This window comes from Sus scrofa, chromosome 8 (genome assembly GCF_000003025.6).
Source record: "Sus scrofa isolate TJ Tabasco breed Duroc chromosome 8, Sscrofa11.1, whole genome shotgun sequence".
Taxonomy (NCBI): domain Eukaryota; kingdom Metazoa; phylum Chordata; class Mammalia; order Artiodactyla; family Suidae; genus Sus; species Sus scrofa.
This window is the reverse complement of record NC_010450.4, coordinates 11,891,205-11,905,255: the sequence shown is the minus strand read 5'-3', so window position 1 is coordinate 11,905,255 and position 14,051 is coordinate 11,891,205. Positions and strand designations below refer to the sequence as shown.

The 14,051-nt window shown below is 45.9% G+C and overlaps 1 protein-coding gene across 24 annotated transcripts in view; it reads left to right on the top strand.

Moving 5' to 3' along the window:
• Positions 1 to 14,051, top strand: part of LDB2 (LIM domain binding 2) — a 396,329-nt gene that overhangs the window by 132,133 nt on the left and 250,145 nt on the right. For all 24 annotated transcript variants that reach the window (XM_021101041.1, XM_021101052.1, XM_021101050.1 and 21 more), the window contains exon 2: positions 10,641 to 10,743. In XM_021101041.1, coding sequence (XP_020956700.1) covers positions 10,641 to 10,743 — 103 coding nt within the window. The remainder of the gene's footprint in view (positions 1 to 10,640; positions 10,744 to 14,051) is intronic.

The following is a 14,051-nucleotide window of genomic DNA, read 5'->3' as shown; positions in this document are numbered from 1 at the left end:
TTTCTCAGTAACCTGCCGTTTTAGAATTGCTGTGAGAAGGAAAACTTACATTTCCTATTAAATAAAAGGAAATTTAGTGAGAATAAACAAAGTCAGAGTTGAAAATAAGAGGGAAACAAAACAAAACAAAACTACAAACCCTGGGACATGAGATTTTTAAAAATTCTATAATTTTAAATAAAAAGGGGGGATTTAAAATTCTCTCTTGGTGTCCATTACATGCTCCTGCAATTATCAGCTAGTGAGAGCAACGATTCTGCCTTATTACTTTTATTCTGTGTCTCGATACAGAATCCCATCCATGTGGTAGAAAGCCTTGTTTTGGGCTGTCTGTTCAGCCCAAAACGTTCCATGCGCTGAGCATTAGCTGGATGTTGAACCAACTAAGAAGACAGTGGAATGCTTGAAGAACATTCTTCTGGACCAAAGAACCTCATGGTAGAGTGGTTAGAGGAGACTAAACACAAGAGCCAGCGCCCCCGTGTTCGAACTCACTCGGCTACTTGTTCACTTTGTCATCTTCAGCAGAGGGCTAACTTCCTTGTGCCTCAGTTTGCTCATCTATAAAATGGCATGAATAATAGCACCTATCCCCTAGCGTCATGATGAAGTGTCAGGGAACTTATATTACGCATTGAGTTCAGAACGGTGGCCGGCAGGCAGTGAATGCTGTGTAAGTGTGGACCGTTATTATTACGTGTGGCTAATATGCAATAAATGGGGTTTGATGCAAACTCCTAGGTTTGGAGAAATGAAGGAAGCAAAAAGGCTTTTGAAGTTAGAGCAAATAAAGGACCTGTACCTCCTTCAGCGCGCGGGGGTGGGTGGGGGGGTCTCTATGAAACGCAGAGTTATGAGTTTTGGGATTAACGTGGTCCTGTCTCATGTATGAACGTGAGAGGCAAAGACATGTAGGGAGAGCCAGTGTGGCCAAGTGTGCACCCGCCTTGGTCGTGGAGCCCTTCTGTTCTTTCTCGAGAGTTTTCTGAGCGAGGTTAGCTGACACGTGTCAGATGGGAGTGACCGGGATGGAAGATGCTAATGACCAGTGCGCAATCTCTGTGGGCGCGTGCACAAGCCGGTGAGGTTGCATGCTGAGAAATTATTTTCTAGAACCGCAAGGTAACTGAAGAATGTTGGGGCCTTTCTCATCTTCCTGTTTTCAGACCCCTTCACACACTGTCTCCACTTTGACCTGTTTAAGTTTATTTTCATTTAAAGACCAAAAAACCAACACAGTTTTCAAGGAACGGATGCTTTATGTATGGTTCATTCTTTGGAGGGGGGGGTATATGGGTGCCACGTGACCAGTGGTTGCCATGGTAATTTCTCATTATTGTTGAATTGAAAAATAATTACTCTGGCAAAAATCCCACATAACCTGTCAGTGCTTAAGTTAAAGATGCCAGGGGGCAGCCCTGGCACCAGGATCCTGTGTGTGGTGGAGGGGGACAGAGGTGGGGACGGAAGAGAATCCAGGACAGAGGCAAAATGCTTTTGTGGATTTTTAAAGATGATTAAGACACTCTTCTGCTATTTGACCCGAGTGCGTCTCTCATCCCGACGTCTGATTTGGCTGCCGGGGCTACTTGGGCTCACCTGTGAGATGGGACAAAAGGACGAAGGATTTTTTTCATCACAGAAATGCAGAGAGGGGATAATTTAGAGTGGAGAAGCTTTCATGGTATTTTTGCCTAATTAAAGTATAGGAGAATTGTCGGCGCTGCTCCCCCTGCCTGCCTGGGTTCAGGCTGTGTTAATTTCATCTTTATTTACCTGGAGGCCCCTCGCTGCTATTGTTACTTTACAGCTTTGGGAAAAGGATCCACTTCTTACTTATTAATATTCACTAAACACTAAACACGCGCTGTTCAGATACTAGACAAGAACACGAATTGAAAGGATAAGGCAGAGTGTACGGAGTTAAATGACCCCGGAGCTGCAGCCTCTGCGGGCACACGCTGGGGTGTCTGTTCTCAATCATCTGTCTCACGGGCCATTTGTGGGGACCATGAAGCCCCTATGCTTTCCTTCCTGTGTCAAGAAATCATCCTCCTTTTGGTTAATGAAGCCTCTGGGATACACTCAGCCTTTAGGAGAATGGTTGGCAAACTTTTAGTAGTAGTAGTATTCCATCATTGCATCATCTTTGGACTTTCAGATGCTCAGCCATGTCCTGGCAGAGTGGACTCTGATTTGTAATTACGTTGATCCTGTCACTGGATTCCACTTGGAATTATATCATTTAGAAATGCTCTTTGTTTCATCTCTACCCATGCATCTTCAGACCCAGACTGCAAGTCTTCAATCTGGAAGCACAGGCATCTCTTAATGGAAGAGCCAAAATATAGACAAGTACACGCCCTATGCCTAGGTGTGGCCACTCCTGATATATGCCCCTGAGAAACTGTTAGGCATTAGCTCAAAGGGATGCTGCAAAGATACGGATTGCAGCATCGTTGTAATGGCAAAAAATTAGAAACTGTCTAGAGATCATTAGGAGAAAAATGCTTAAAATGAAATATATGATATTCATTCAGTGTATTCTGTAGCTTATATAAGGAAAGAAGAGGCCCTGATATATAAAATGGATAGGTCTCCAAAACACGCTGTTGAATGGAAAAATAAAAAGCAGGCTTAAAGAAGGAAATATAATGTATGATATTATTTAAATAAAATATTAAAAACATAAAACAGGACTGTACAGGAGTGGAGTCACGTCTATATATAGATATGAAAGATGAGCTGGGAAGAGACACATGATTATCATGAGATAGTCATTCATGGGAACCCGGGAGAAGGGAGAGAAAAATAGAGCAGGGTGTAGGGGCTCAGAATGTTTGCTTTTATTTATCATTTTAATTCACTTTAAAAAGGAAAAAAAGATATTTTAATAATTGTTAATTTTGGATAATGGGCCCATGCGTCCTCACTGTATTATCCTCTATTCTCTATTTTTACAAATTAATAAAGTAAAACCCCACTTATTTAAGTTACAGTCGGTGAAGTGTATTCACTTACCCCACCTTTCCCTGAGAAGAACAAGTACCCAAAGGGGGTTCAATGGAATGGCAGTGTCAGTGGGAAAAAGTCTGGGTCAATATGCACTTGTCACATGCATGGCTGGTGCATCCACTGATGAAAAGTGCGGCCACAGGAATGTGACAGCGAGAAGGCTTTAGCTTGTACACCGTCCCGGTCTCCTGGCCACTGAGTTTAGCCTGAAGATTCCTGCACGCTTGGAGGAAGACTTCCTGTGTGGTACAGCTTTTCCATCTCTTTGACTCCACGTTGGGTCATTTGTAGGTGGGCGATCTGTGGAGGACAGAGGGATGCTAAATGCCCACTCACTCTTCTTAAGCACCTCATGGTCTATTACCACGGTCAGAAGTTTAGATAAATGTATATTGCAAGGGAGTGATTCAATAAAGAGGGCTAAAGTTGTTGAGCTGTCCTAACACAGGAGATGGGGAAAGAAAGGAATCTAGGGACTCAGACTTGATCTTTGCTGGACATGCCAGGCCAGAAGAACAACATATGCAAAGACGAGGAGGCTGGAAACGGTTAACAGGGGACCCTTGGTTTGAAAGTATCAGCGGGCGGGTCCTTTGTCTTGACACTGGCCAACTCCTGATGACGCTGGTCCCCAGAGTAGTACGAATGGCTTTTTCCTGGATTAAACGTCTTGTTTGGGATACATCCACCAAATGTTGTATCTCTTCTGTCTGGTAGAAATTGACATGCACAGCCACCCCACACACCCAGAACAAGACCTGAGGCTCTTGGTTTGTTTTTTGTTTTTTGTTTTTTTTGTTTGTTTGTTTTTAATTTTTTAATTTCTTTAAATTACTCAATGAATTATTACATTTATAGTTGTGCAATGATCATCATAATCCAATTTTATAGGATTTCCATCCCACAACCCCAGCACATCCACCCACCTCCCCCCAAACTGTCTCCTTTGGAAACCATAAGTTTTTCAAAGTCTGTGAGTCAGTATCTGTTCTGCAAAGAAGTTCATTCTGTCCTTTTTTCAGATTCCATAAGTCAGTGAAAGCATTTGATGTTGGTGTCTCATTGTATGACTGACTTCACTAGCATGATAATTTCTAGGTCCCTCCATGTTGCTAAAAATGCTGGTATTTCTTTCCTTTTAATGGCTGAGTAATATTCCATTGTGTATATGTACCACATCTTCTGGATCCACTCCTCTGCTGATGGTCATTTAGGTTGTTTCCATGTCTTGGCTATTGAAAATAGTGCTGCAATGAATAGTGCATTTATCATAACATTTACCTCCAAGTCCTGAGAGGCTGATTGCTTGACCGACTGGTCAGTCTCAAGGCCATTCCTGGTTCACATCCACCTTCATTTGACTTGAGGGTGTTGTCTGTACGGAGATTGGTCCAAAGCATCCTGGCTGCCCTCCAGCCCTTAGGGAAATGCAAACTTCGTGAGCTCCTCTTTGGAATATTTGCTGTGCAAAACAGCCTTGGAAACTTTACGCACACAGCCTCCTACTGGGCAGCTTGGTGGCCCTAGCCGTGTGTGGCCACTTCCCAAGGGAACTTCCTGGTTCTTCTACTTCTCCGTTGACGGAAGCGCCAAGTTTGCAATCAGGAGGCGGAAATGCTTGTTAGGACTGCAGCAGAATCGGGACCATTTTCTGTTACGTTTCTTGGTCTCTTTGACTTACTCATATGTGGCCAAGTAGAGCACATGTGGCTTCTTCTGCAAGGTTCAGATCATCTACGTGACCAGCATCTAGAAGCTGAGTATTAGAGGCACAGGTTTTTGTTGTTGTTTTTTTTAAATCATTGTCCACGATCCATGAGGTTGTTAGCTGTGTGGCAGAGACCTGAGCAGCCACCAGTCACGTGATCAGACCTCCCACCAGAGATTTCCTGTTTGGTTCCCGCAGGTCTTTGTAGCTGCATTGCAGCCACTGCCTGGATTCCTGGCCTAGTTATTATGCAAATTTCTTCCATAAACTTGCCTCGCTGATCTCAGGAACTAACCAGCCAGCCAAATGCAGGGAAGTGGTGTTCAAAGGGGAGGTTTGTTTTCAGGAAAAAAACCACAGGAAGGTTGGGGAAAGAGGGTGAAATCTGGGAGAACTGGAGAAGGAGATTTGTTGGGGCAGAATTTCCTCTTTCAATCTAGGGTGGAAAACAAAACAAAAGAAAAACATGGACTGGTCAGTTCATCCATTGCAACAAATCTGCTGCTCTGGTGAGGGGTACAGATGATGGGGGAAGCTATGAATGTGTGCTGCTGAGGCAGGGTGGGAACCCTGCAACTTCCTCTCAGTTTTGCTGAACCTAAAACTGCTTCCAGAAATTAAACCTGTTTTTAAAAATAGACTAGAATTAGGCCATCTTGTACGTGACCTTCGGCTTGGCCACTTTCTAGCTGCCTGATCTTTACCGAGGCATTTTGCTTTTTTGAATCTCGGCTTCTCTGTTTATAAATATCTTAGGGTCAAAGGAGACCATAATAAATGATCATAATAGCTGCCATTTATTGAGCACCTACTATGTGCTAGGCATTAGTTACTCACAGTTCAGTCCACTGAAGAGATTGTTTCTGCAAATGAACAAACAGTGTAGAGAAGTCAGGGGACTTGACTAGGTCGTCCAGTGAATAAGAGGCAGAATTCATATGCTGAAGTCAGTGTAGCATAGAAGTTAAGGCTTCTCTCCAAGGCTGCCTGCTCTGCCCCTTGGGAGCAGTTGTGAACATGAGATGGTTCAATGCATGGATAAAACTTGGAAAGTGTTGAGTTATGTGTCTTACTGTTGCTAGAGCTCCCCAAGTGTGTGTTCCTTCCATGACTTGCCTCCTTCAGAAAAAAAGGTCAAGATGGGCCTGTACTTGACCTTTAGTCATTTTTTTCTTAACTTACTCCTTTTAATTCCCTTTTTTTCCATCATCATAACTAAGCACCAATTCAAAAGCTTTATATATGTGTGGTGGGTCAGGGGGACGGTTGATAATTACAGCTTAAAAATATAGCCAGGAGTTCCCTGGTAGCACAGTGGGTTCAGGATCCAGTGTTGTCTCTGATGTGGCTCAGGTCACTGCTATGGCATGGGTTCAATCCCCGAATTTCCACATGCCATGGCAGGGCCAAATATTCATGTGCGTGTGTGTATACATACATATGTGTATATATATATATATATATATATATATCCAAAAAATTTTATGCCAGTTTAAAAATATTGGCCAACAGACAAAGTAGGGTCAACCGACTAGGTCTCACAAAAACTGGGTAGAGTGACCTTCTTGAGTTGGGTTTTTGATTGAACAAAAAGGAGCTCCATTTATTCATTCATTCAATCAGCTAAAACATATACATATATATATTCTTTTTGTACCTATTCTGCCTCTGGCACGGTGAAAGTACATATGATGTTTTTATTTGGGGAATGTTCTTCCGAGATGTGTGACCACAGCTAATTGATTCGTGTGCGCAGATGTACCCGAGTGACCTTCTCTGACAAAGCTGTTCTGACATCTGCTGAGACACTGACTCATCTCACGTTCCATTACCGTTAGCTTGAAGCAAATGACCCCCCCGCCCCACGACCTCTGCCACCGCTGGCTTGTCTGGCCCCTGGACCCCGTGTAGCTGCTCACAGACCCTCCTCGCACCTCCTGTATCTTGGATCCTTTTTTTCTTTCTTTCCTTCTTTTTTTTTGTCTTTTCAGGGCCGCACCTATGGCATATGGAGGTTCCTAGGCTAGGGGTCTAATCAGAGCTGTAGCCCCGGCCTATGCCACAGCCACAGCCACGCCGGATCCGAGCCACATCTGCAACCTACACCACAGCTCATGGCAACGCTGGATCCTTAACCCACTGAGCGAGGCCAGGGATTGAACCCGCAACCTCATGGTTCCTAGTCAGATTCATTTCCACTGCACCATGATGGGAACTCCAGATCCTTTCTCTTCTCCCAGTGACTTTGGCAGAGCCTGGCTTCTCCCTGGCCTTTTTACCATTGACGGGTCCATTTGCCAGCAGACATGCTGGAAGCTAGGAGTTGGATGATAGGAACTTGGAGGACCTGATCTAGTCACTGCACCTTGGAACAATTAACAGGGCAAAGAGAGTCGATGAATTTCCAGTCGGAGTTTTCACTGTGTCTTAGACAGCTACTGGGGCAAGGAAGGGGGTGATGAGCCGTGATTTGCAAACAGGCTTGATTTACACACATTTTTGATGTAGAGTTCTTTAGAACATGGACTGTTCCATGCCTGAGAACTGATATTAAAGATGGCAGATAAAGGCAGGAAAGGGGCCTGTGTTGCTCCGCATTGTGTTCCAGGCGTTCTCCGGGACAAGTTATACCCACTGGTTATTGAATCTTCAGGTCTACTTTGCAAGAAGAGTTATTAATATAACTCTTGTTGCACCTCCTGTGCAAGAGAGTTATGTTTGTTGTTGTTATATTATGTTAATGTTTGGGGAAGGAAACAGGCTCAGGGGCTAAAAGAAGCTGTCCAAGTTCACGTAGCAGGGACGAGGCAGTGTCAGGATGCACCTGGTCTGAGGACTGCCCACAGAATAAATTCTGCCAGTGACATAACACCGTCTGCCTACAGCCCGATGCTGGCCACCTCCTGGGCGTAAGCCCTGGTGACCTGGCAGTAAGCGGAGCAAAGAGCTGGAAGGAGAAACTAATTCGAGACAATATAAGCCCTTTTCCATGTCCCTGCTTCTTTCTGAATCCCAGCCCTTGCCTTCCCCAAGATGCCAGAGAAAGGAGTTGGGCAGAGGCTGGGGCTGGTCTCAGATGCCCAGTGGTCCAAGTTTAAATCCCAGCCCCGTCCTTACCTGGCTGAGCACATGCAGGCAAGTTACCTTCATCGCCTGCCTAATCTATTTCTGCAGTTGTAAAGCCAAGATGATAATATGAGCAATTCTATCCATTCGCCGAGTAGCTTTGCCTGAATAATACCTTGGGCTCAGAGTGTTCCTGCTGTGGCGCAGTCGGTTAAGAATCTGACTGCAGCGGCTTGGGTTACTTCGAAAGCATGAGTTTGATCCCTGGCCTGGCACAATGGGTTAAGGATCTGGTGTTGCCACAGCTGGGGTGTAGGTCACATCGCTGGCTTGGATTCAACCCTGGCCTGGGAATTTCCATATGCCATGGATGCAGCCGTTAAAAAAATATACCGCAGGCTCCATGATGTTCTGGGGCCTAGGAAGTGGAGCAGCGGGCAAAACAGAGCTCCTGTTTGAAAGAAGCATATATTGATTCCTTTCATTTTGTTTTGTTTTTGTTTGTTTTTTGTCTCTTTAGGGCTGCACCCACGGCATATGGAAGTTCCTAGGCTAGGGGTCCAATCGGAGCTGCACCTGCTGGCCTACACCACAGCCACAGCCACACTAGATCCCAGCCACGTCTGCGACCCGCACCACAGCTCACGGCAACGACTGATCCTCAACCCACTGAGCAAGGCCAGGGCTTGAACCCATGTTCTCATAGATACTAATCAGGTTCTTAACCCTCTGAGCCACAAAAAGAACTTCAGCAAGAAACTTATATTGTACTGAAGAGGGAAAAACAAACAAACAAACAAACAAAAAACAGCCAAAAACTAAAAATGAAGGTGGGAGTGAAGAGCAAGTGAGAAAACGGGTATAAAATACTTAGAATAGTGCTTGGCATGTGGTAAACACTCAATAAATGTTAACTATTATTCTTGTTCCATCCGTAGAGCAATTTAAAATAAAAGGAACCTGTGTATCCAGGCTTCCAAACAGGGTCCTTTCCCCAGATGCTTCTCCACGTCCAAGCTTACGGATTTTTCTAGAAGCTTTGACAGTTTCCGCAGCACCTGGGCCCTGTGCCATGGTCTCAAGGCTGCCTGTTTGGTGCTCACTCCGCTGTTTCCTGCCAGTGGCCTTGGAGTTTGAGGGTGGGGACCCATATCCTGCCCCATATTCAAGTGCCTGCACATAATAAGTGCTCAATAAATATTTGCTTCTGAAAAGAGAAAACGGTGGGGACTGTTTGCAGGTGGAGCCACGACGCCCCGGGTGGTTTTATATTTACTGTGTTTTACTGAGGAAAGTGTTGGCTTTTGGTACGTGACTGGGAGGAGGCCAGAGAAGAAGAGACCAGAAAAATTCATTTGGGGTTCCGTCGTGGCACAACAGAAGCGAATCCCACTAGGAACCATGAGGTCGTGGGTTCGATCCCTGGCTCGATCAGTGCGTTAAGGATCTGGCATTGCTGTGAGCCATGGTGTAGTTTGCAGATGCAGCTCGATCCTACGCTGCTGTGGCTGTGGTGTTAGGCCAGCAGCTGTAGCTCGGATTTGACCCCTAGCCTGGGAACTTCCATATGCCACTGGTGTCACCTTAGAAAGCAAAAAAAAAAAAAAAAAATTCCTTTGTCCAAGCTTCTCCTTTTCTGAAAGAGGAATGGTGTCAATCTTCAGGCGCCCCTTAATTATTCTTACCGGGACTGAACACTTGTTCCCGAGGCCTGCCAGCGACAACAACTTGCTGTTGTCGTAAGCAGAATGCCTTAATGGGAAGGAGAGAAGCTGGTGAGCTCTTGGTCAGGGCCCCAGGGAGGGGGCCGTCGAGGGGGGAGCAGCAGACGGATTCCATGTCCTTCCTCCATCTGACAGCCAGCTGGGAAACGTCTCGCCCTGAGATCTGGCACGAACACACAAATCTCTGGAAAAAGGCTGCACTTAAAATTCGGGGGGTTCTCTGGAGCGCTACGCAGAGAATGAGGCCCGGTAGGATCCCCTTTGGCACTTGCTAACCCTCCTACTTCGCTGTTGGAGGAGGCCCTTCCCCCACCCTCGACGATGAGCAAGGATCTAAGGGCCTCAACTGGGCCAGTGTCACAGTGTTTTCTGGATTGGGTGGAAGGGAAGCATTCCACCCAAGACAAACACACAGAGTTCACCGGTATGGTTTGCCTTCTGCTGAACCGGCCTGTTTTTAATAACTTTTAATAACAAGCTGGTGATTGTCTGTAGTCTTAAACCCATCCTCGAGAACAATCCACAGGCAGGTGACAGTCCCTTGAGCACACACTCATCTTCCTACGTGAATCCACGTAGCACTATCTGTATCTTTTCTAGGGATATGTGCATAGAGCGAGGTTCCAAGCCGCATGCAATGCTTGTTTGTTTTTGCATAAAATATCTTTCAATAAAGATCCCCTCAACCTGGTTGTCATACGGAGATTTCTGTTTGTAAAATCATCCTCTTAAAAGAGCGACAGAAAGAGAGAGAGCGAGAGGGAGGGAGGAGGAGAGAGAAAGCCGAATGCATTTTATATTAACTGCAAACCCTGTTCTTAAAAAAATGTCACATTGTGTTCTAGAAGACATTGATTAAATCTCCCCAAATATGTCCTCAGGAATTAATTTCCATTCGTTTTGCATTCCCTCGTTCTTGCATTGGAATTGGGTCCCCATTTGAGGTAATTAATTTGAAGAGTGACCACACGCCGTCTCACGCCCCTTGGAGGACACCCACGCACCCACGCACGTATGCTAAGTCCCAAGCCCGCAGGAACTGGGTTTTTCTGCCTCGTCCCTTTTTCTTTCCTCTCGGAGAGATTTTCTGCTCTTGCCTGTGAAATAAATGATCTGTCTCTTTGCAGGATAGCGACAACCTCTGGTGGGATGCGTTTGCCACTGAGTTTTTTGAAGATGACGCCACATTAACCCTTTCATTTTGTTTGGAAGATGGACCAAAGCGATACAGTAAGAAAGAAGTTTATTTTCTCTAATGTTCTCTCTTTCTGCGCCTGTAAGAAGACCGCAGGGGTCTTCAGTGAGAGTAGCTGAGTGCGGCTGGTCTGACCGGGATTCCTGCACTCCTGGCGCCGATCAAGCCCCTGTCACTGGGTGGCAGCCTGACTCGGCTCCTTCGCAGCTTAGAATGTTTGGGTACTTGGCTGTTTAGAGAGGAAGACAAATCTGAACCAAGCCACCCGGTGATAAGTGGGAGCTGATTTGTGGACAGTTGCCATCCATCGCTTCCTCAGACCTTTCTTTATTCTCGGCAACTCACATGTCCTACCGGATGTTCCGCTCCTGAAGTTTCCTTTACAAAACAATAATCTCACAGTCACTGTATCAGCCATAGCCTTCTAATTCCCTCTTATCAATTATCTCAGGTATTTATTGGACAAGCGTTATCTTTTCTTAGGGGTGGGGGGAGACCCCAGCTGCTGTGAACACACGATTTCGGATTAGGGTTGACAGAATTTATAGTTCCTTGTCTTTCCCGCGACGGAGGACTCTGTAAAGATCCTCAAATTACAGCCTGTGGCTCTTGGGGAACAGCTGATCTGTCCTGATTAGGTTCAGCCAACTCGTCAGAGATCAGGTTTGCCAGTTGTGCCGTAAGACCAAGAGGCGCAGGTACGTCAGCACAAAAGCAATTAACGTCTGGTTAGATCAGAGGGCGGTGTGTTTCCAGAAATCAGGGTTGCCCACATGAAAGGATCTGATTGTCAGTGGAGAAAGCTTTCCCAACAGGGAGCTGATGATGGAACCAGCCACAGTGCGTTTGAGCAGGTCGGTCCAGAGCACTGGGTAGATGAGAGAAATAGGGACTTGATAAACACAATGGAAAGATCTGATTGTTGCTAAATGTATTTCAAAGCCCTGGAGTGCAATAGGTTTTTACGCCCCCCCCCCTAATTTTGTAGGACTTTGGACAATTTAGCAGTGTTTGGAGCTACTGCATGATGAGTTGATTAATTATGCTATTACGCATGTGGTGATTTTGCACACGTGGCAAATAGGAGAGCGGGACAGCTTGGACGTGCTGCTTAAATGAAACTCATTGCTGGGAGCGGGAGCGTCTCTCTAGATTTGGTAGACTGCAGGCTTTTAGAGGTGGGGACATTTCTAATAAATGTTTTGGGTGAGAGGGGCAGTTAGTATGCCAGACAAGGGACCGTTAGAATGCCTTTATTTTCAACATACTGATGCCTGCTGCCAGCACTGGCAAGCCCACTTCATCGAGTGCACTGGCTTTTCTGTGTGTGGGTGCCCCCAAGCAGCCTCACGCCCTAAAGAGTGGGAGAGAGTCGGATGCCGAGGCTGCCGTTTCAGAATTCCCCGGGAGATAAATGAACTCAGCAATCCCACAATTACTCTCTCCCCAAAAGCCTGCCTGATCAATGGTGAATAATCTCCAACCAAGCAGTCATCCATCCTCTGTGCCTTATTTTTTTCTGAGGCATAAGCTCAGATAACTTCAAGTTATCATTGTTTTATGTTCCCGCGCTGTGTGTGTGTGTGTGTGTGTGTGTGTGTGTGTGTGTGAATCCATCAGGGTCTGCTCGGGAACTAGAATTACAGTTTTAAAGCCTGTACTCATAAAACAGATTCTCAATCTTCCCTCTGTCCACCCCCGACCCCAACATCATTTGGGGATGAGTCAGATCGGTGCTTGTTTCAGATCTGATATTCATGTACCGGAGTAAACGCCTGACTACCAGCCATTGTTGTCCAGGTTTCTTTGTTTCTCTGAGCCAAAATATTTCCCGAGCAGAGAAGAGAAACAAAGATGATTGACAGTCTAGAGCCGAGTCTCATCAGCTGCTTTGCTGACAGCCTGGTGATGTGCACGCACTGCTGATGTGCGGGCAAGTGACAGCTGATTGACAGCCTAGGACCGGGAGATAGGGAAGATGAAGGATGCTTAGAACGCCTGACGCGCTCGCACGCGCGCTCCAGGCAGCACGCAGCCACCTTAACCCATTCATGGCCCAGGCACACTGTGTTGCTACAGAGAAAACATCCCTGGGCTGGGGGCTGTAACTCTTCCTCGAGACCTCGAAGGGAGCGGAGAGCTTTTTATGTCTGAGGAGGAAAGTAGGACTTGGCCATCGCATTTATGTATGTAGACCACTTACCCTAGTCACTTTCATTCTCGGTACCAAGGCATATTCCAGATGAGGTTTATTTGGCCCTTACTAGGAAAAACTCTTCATTCTACCTCCCCATCTCTGTTTTCAGAGCATCCCTCTGGCTCCAAGAGATCGTATCTCCAAGCTACCGTAAATTCTGTAATATGTGTTGGCTTGTTTATTTGTTGTCTGTCATCCCCTATTAGAATTCTGTCTCCCTGTGCACAGGGGCTTTGTTTTCTTTACTGCCGAATTCTCAGATTAATACAGAAACTTGCACAAGGTAGGTGCCCCATAAAAGTGTACTGAATGAATGATTGAACGAGTGAATGGACTTTTGGGGAAATTATCACAGAATAGGATGTTGGCAAAACAATCCCTTTACTGAGATCTCTGGACTTCTTAAAATGGGAAGAATGTGGCATTTCACTGTGGCTCAGTGGGTTAAGAACCCGACAGGGTCCCTGAGGATGCAGGTTCACTCCCTGGCCTCACTCAGCGGGCTAAGTATATGGCGTTGCTGCAAGCTGCTGCATAGGTCACAGATGTGGCTTGAATCTAGTATTGCTGTGGCTGTGGGATGGGCTCCAGGTCCAGCTCTGATTCCACCCCTGGCCTGCAAACTTCCATATGCCACAGGTGCAGGCCTGAAAAGAGAAGAAAAAAAAAAGATGGAGTTCCCATCATGGTTCAGTGGAGACGAGTCTGACTAGCATCCATGAAGACACAGGTTCGATCCCTGGCCTCGCTCAGTGGGTTGGGAATCCGGTGTTGCTGTGAGCTGTGGTGTAGGTGCAGATGATGCTCGATCTGGCATTGCTGTGGCTGGGGTGTAGGCTGGCAGCTACATCTCCAATTCGACCCCTAGCCTGAGAACCTCCATATGCTGCAGGTGTGGCCCTAAAAAGACAACAAAGAATTAAGAAAAGAAAAAGAAAAAAAAAAAAGAAACAAATATGATAAAATGGAAAGCATAGGGTTCAATGTGAACATTCTTGAGTCTTAATGTATGCTTGGATTGGTAACAGAGCCTCTGTTTCTTCATCTGTAAAATGGGCATCACTGGCTCATGGTGAAAATTAAATGAGATAATATAATCAAAGACCCTTGGAGCATTTGGAGACTATGGTAGTCAGCATTGGCTAT